The 5,630-nt window shown below is 43.7% G+C and overlaps 1 protein-coding gene across 1 annotated transcript; it reads right to left on the reverse strand.

Moving 5' to 3' along the window:
* Nucleotides 1-988: 988 nt before the first annotated feature.
* LOC122007951 (transcription factor MYC2-like) lies at nucleotides 989-3,354 on the reverse strand. The gene has a single exon (XM_042563488.1). The coding sequence runs from the start codon at nucleotides 3,263-3,265 to the stop codon at nucleotides 1,283-1,285; it is 1,983 nt and encodes a 660-aa protein (XP_042419422.1). The 5' UTR covers nucleotides 3,266-3,354; the 3' UTR covers nucleotides 989-1,282.
* Nucleotides 3,355-5,630: the final 2,276 nt, after the last annotated feature.

Genomic DNA, 5,630 nt, shown 5'->3' on the forward strand with positions numbered 1-5,630 from the left:
GACCAACAAGTGGTATCAGAGTGAGGACGCTTTAGAATGACTAACCACCAATCAAAGCAAAGAAATCGATGGCCGGACCAAGCCTCAACCCCTCCAAAGTTGAGGGGGAGTTCGTATATTTGAAATGTCAAATGGAGGTATTTCTAAAAATAGATTTTGAAAATGTTTTAATAATAAAGTACAGTTTTATAGTTCCCAAGGATCAACAAGAAGAAAAGAAAGAAGAATATCTTTGGATGAAGAAAGAGCAGAATAACTTCGTAGGCAACAGTAGAGTGGAATACCACTTACTAAGTGTATTACTGTCTCAAGAAGTCAACCGCATCGGAAGCTACATATTAGCCAAATAACTCTAGGAGAAATTCTTAGAGCTTCATGAAGACACACCCGAAGCAAAGCTTGCTTGACGGGATATTCTTCGGAGTAAGCTAACAAACCTCCGCTTAGAAAAAAGTGAGACGGTGGCTCAACTACATGCGAAGATTAAGGAGCTGATCACCAGACTGATCAATCTCGGCAAAACGATATCCAACCAAAACTCGATCCGCTACAGGCATCAGTCAGACCTAGGGAGGTGTAGGACATCGAAGCTAAGCTGGCTAGAAAAATTACTCTGAGCGCCCGGGAAGGGACCAAGCGCCAGGACCTCCACTCACTCGAAGTGGGTCCAAGCGTCTGGATAGTCCTAAATCCAACCACTCATTCATATGAGTTGACGCACTCCAAATGGATGGTCCAGGCGCCCAGAGAGTTGAAACAGGATCGGATAAACCTTAGTCCAAGCACTCAGGGTGTTTTGGACGTCCGAAAATACCTATAAAAAGAGGTCAACGACAGCTCAAGACCAGTCTCACAAGTCATGTTCGCACATAAGTTAGCAAGGTTCAATACAATTCGAATTCTAAATTTACATCCCTTGTGCACTCAAGCATAAGAAAGAGTCTCTTCCCATTTATTTGTTCACATCAAACCTGGATATGCAGCAATGTAAATCAACACTAAGGCCATAAAACTTTCATTGTGGTATTAAAATCCATTTACAATGAAATCTACTCCTTCCCCCTCTGATTCTTCCACCTCTCATTTTCCATTCACATTTCTAACCGTACGCATACAACACAATCTCTACAAAAGCAGCTTCATCTCTTGTGAAGAGTATTCACAAGTTCATGGACGAACCGCGGCAGAAATAATGAGCTACATTGATTGTTACCTGATCTACAAACTCTTCCTGCCACCAAGAAGGCGAACTAATCAAGCAATCTAGCAATTTTCCCCGTTACTATGAGGTCAATCGAGAGTAGAGGGCAGTATTAAGCTGCTCCTGTGTGTACACTTGGCTCGACATCTTGACTGTAGCCTGCTGGATCACGAGGTCCTTCACCACGGACACACTGGCGTAGTGTACTTCTAGATTCAGCTCTTGCAGCGCAGCCATCAGCGTCGCGGCCGGGTGATTCCTTCTTTGGCACTGTACTCTTATCATGGCCTCTAATCCCAGTATCTTCACTTCCAGCTCCACCCCAAAGCATCGACTTGCGCCATTCATGGCCTTGTGGTTGTACCCAGTTGGCCGAGCAGGGGCGGATGCGTGCTGTTGCTTGAGGGCGTCCGATTGTGCTTGTAGCTCCTCCTTCTCGAGGTCCAAAGCTTGGATCTTTGACCGGAGTTCTTCGATGTATGAGACGGCGTCGCCGAGGAGGGAGGCTTTGTCCATCTTGGACACGTTGGGGACTACGGCGCGGAGAGCGTAGAATCTCTGGTTGAGCTTCTCGCGGCGCTGCCGTTCGGCTTCTACGTGATTTAGAGGTTCCTCACGGCCGTTGGCAGGCTTCCTCCCGCGCTTCTTTGGTCGCTTCTCTGGTTCCACCACTCGGCTGCTCTCCACCTCCCGCATCGAGGCGTCGAGGTCGGACTGATCGGAATCCGGGCCGTCCGGAATCGCGCCACAGCCGGAAGACAACAGTTGGCCGTTGGAGGGCGGTCTAGTTGGAGCCGAAGAGAAGGAAAGCATGGCTTCGTCGTTGGTAACACTGGATACCGCCCCGGTTGATTTCTTGTTCTTCTTGTTGTCCACCGCGGCAGCGGGGACGGCAGCTGCTTGGGGATGGGACAAGAAGCCCCCTGCAACTGCAACTGGGGCGAGCGAGGAACTGTTCTTGCTACCAGAAAAATTGAGGATTTCCCTGGAATCCGGCTTGAACGACTGAGGAGCTATGGACGGATTCGAGTTTAACTCTGAAAAATTGAAGTCTTTGGAGAAGAAAGAAGAATGGTTCTGCGGATTATTCTGGTGCTGCAACTGTTGGTGATGTTTCTGGATCTGGACCGAAGAGCTAGGGTTCTGGGTGAGCATGGTGGAGCTAGGGTTGTTTTCGAATTGAATTGGGGCTTTTGTGACTGATATGTTGGCAGTGGCAGAGACGGAGTCCTTCATTTCGATCGCTGCAGGATCTGTGAGCCAAAGCACGGACGGATCGGTCTCCCCCAGTTCAGGGGCTGGGGTAGCTGCTGCAGATTGTGGTGTCAACCAGGATGACGAAGCGCCGCCTGCTGCAGAAACGGATGGGGCGTCGGGAGAGTTGAAGTTGAAGTGGGCGCGGATCTGGCCCATGATCTCGGTGTTGTGGGCGATGATATCGGCGGAACCGAGCTCAAGCACGCCGGAGCCAACAGGGACACAGACCATAGTCTGGAGGCCCAAGGCCTGCGCCTGGCGTGCTCGCTCGCAGGTCGCCGCGGCAAGGCGGCCGGCGCCAGCAATCCAGGAAGGGTTACCGGCATAGAAGACCTGTCCAGGGATCCCGCTGCCGTTAACGAAGGACTGAGTCATGGACACAAGGAAGAACCACTCCGTGTCGGTGACTTCCTCATCGACGGCCTCATCAGTCCCGGAGGGCCCGCCGCCGCCGGAAATGAGCGAGTTGAGCTCGCGCAGGACGCGCTTCCTGTAATCCTGCTCGGCGGAGAAGGATGCGGTCCCAGATCGTTGCTTCCGCTTGTGCTCCTCGCAGCCCTTGTAGTAACCGTCGCCCCAGCCAAGCAAGGAGGCGCCGGAGGCGTCGTCGACAGAGGACTGCCAGTAGATGACGTAGGTCCAGGGCTCGCGCGCCCCGTCGATAAGAGCCTGCAGGCGGTGCTGGAGGGAGTCCTGGGTGGAGGGCGGCGGGGGAGTGGAGGGAAGGAGCCAGGGGAAGCCCTGGAGGTCGGCGGAAGTCATGAAGGCGTCCATGGCGGAGGCGCTGTCGTCTGTCCACAAGTTCATGATCTCGTCTGAGTTGAAGTCCTTAAGATGGAAAGCAAAAGACGCAAAGGGAGGTCTCCGCCTCCGCCTCACCTTCACGGAAGCTCTCGCGATTCAGCTTTTTCTTTTTCCTTTTTTTTTATTAGTATTTCTGTCCTAATAATTAAATTACCTAAAATATGAAAGGGAATTTAATCCAATTTTTCACTTTACCTCTCCTAATATTGATAATTTTCCCTTTAGTCAGCCAATTTTAGGCATCATAAATTCAACCTGCTCGCTCCTCCTCTTTCGCTAGTTGATATTATCCTGCGTGTTGATGAAGAATTTTTATAATGTCGAATCTGTCGTCGTCGAGGGAGGAAAACGAAAAGTGGCCAAAAGGTAAGTGAAAATTGGAATATTTTTGGAGGAAAACGGCAAAATTGAGCATTCATCCAAAGATGCAGATGTAACGGAGCCAGTTGTGGTGGCGGCCGCGAGGAAGAAGCTTCCTCCTCCCTTCGTTTTTTATTCATATTTAAAATAAAATTAATATTTTTGTTTTTTTATTAATTAATTAAATTAAAAATAATATTGGTGCTTGTGCGTTCACAACGTCAAGATGGAGGAGACGTGGGTCAGTGCGTGTCGGAGAGACCACGCACGTTTTTCTCGCTGCTCTCGTCGTCACGTGGCCGGGACGCCGTCGCTGCCACGTACTTCTCCATGTGATTGTATTTATTTATTCATTTCTATTTGCAATATTTTTTAAAAAATAAAATAAAGTTTCAATCTGCCAGATGCTCAGCTGGGTCGAAATTAAGTATTTATTTATTTTAAATTACTTTTCAAGTCAAATTCTTATGTAGTCTTCCAACTCTAATCGGCTCCATTAGAGGCTTATAAGACCAAAAGGATGGATAATATACTGTAAAGATGATATATTTTAGGTTAAAGCGTTTCCTTTTTCCTAAAATTTTAAGGTGTTAATTGGAATGAATTAAATGGATTTAGATTGGATTGAAGATCAGTTATTAAAAAAATCTCAATTAGAATTTGAAAATTCTAAACTTGAATTTGAATCCGTATAACCTACCCAATTCAAAAAAAATATCTTTCTTTATTTTTTTGAATTCTTAATTTTTATCTCAATATTTTATAATGATTATACTAATATTTACTAATTATATATTAAAATATCTTAATTTTTAAAATAAAATTTAATTTAATCCTAAAAAAATCCTCAAATTATAAATTCAGATACCAAACTCAATTCAACCACAATTCAGACCTACATCAACCAAAAATTCTAATCTAAATTCGAAAAGTTTTAATTCATACTTGATTTTTTTTATCGATCAAGATTGATGGATCGGATTCATTCTATATTCCTATCTTGTTTACTGTATGAGAAAAATAATCATAAAGGAATAAATTGAATCTTTTATACCCTTTTACACAAGACGACAGCAATAGTAAACAATTCCACTCGATGCAATGCCGTGTGAAATGATAATAAATATGGATGAAGGTTGTGAGGATAAGACGATAACAACAAGGCTAGTAGTGTAAGCTGTAGGCATAATGTCTCCTCTCCACTTTGTATCTCCTCTCTTTATTTTTTCATTCTTTCTATTTTCAACGTGCTGTTGTTGCAATTATTGAAGTAAACAAGTGAAGAATATTTTATGAGATAATGAATAATCATAAAGGAGCCTATTGATATTGATGTAATATGATTTAGATTAGATTATATTTATTTATTTATAATTTTTAGAGTAATTTAGTTTTTTTATTTAGAGTTTCTTAACTTAATTATATATAAGGATTTATATTTTGTATTTTTGACTATAAATTTTAGATTTAATAATATAACTAGTTTTTTTCTTTTTCTTAACTTCTATATGGAATCAGAGTGGTTCTTCTTCTCTAACTTAATTTTTTCTATCGCTCCTATTATTGTTTTATATTGTCGTTGTCGTCTCCTACTATTGCTGTAGATTTTGGCGCTGATATCATTTTCTGTCGATTTTGACGTCGTCACCTTGTGCTATCAATTTCGACGTCGATGCTCTTTTCTGCTGATTTCAGTATTGACGCCCTGTGCTGTCGATTTCAACACCGACGTCCTTTTCTGCTGATTTCGGCACCAACATCCTGTGCTTCCAATTTCTACGCTGACATTTTTTTCTGCCTCAGATTCTTCATGTGACTACGGGTCATCATGACACTAGGTTTTACAGATCGTACAGATGTGTATCCTTATAGTTTGGTTATTATGAGCATTATTCATTCTGTTATCATGTCTGGTCATCCAGATGCTTTATGAAAATCTAATCTATATATGTTAGAGTAGTTTCAACAGTTCCTTGTTTCACAGTTTTTTGTCATGTCAGCTTCCTCT

The sequence above is a fragment of the Zingiber officinale genome, chromosome 8A (assembly GCF_018446385.1).
Source record: "Zingiber officinale cultivar Zhangliang chromosome 8A, Zo_v1.1, whole genome shotgun sequence".
Taxonomy (NCBI): Eukaryota; Viridiplantae; Streptophyta; class Magnoliopsida; order Zingiberales; family Zingiberaceae; genus Zingiber; species Zingiber officinale.

Bases quoted from the DNA above. Each gene is read 5' to 3' on its own strand.
- LOC122007951 (XM_042563488.1), bottom strand. From the start codon at position 3,265: ATGAACTTGTGGACAGACGACAGCGCCTCCGCCATGGACGCCTTCATG.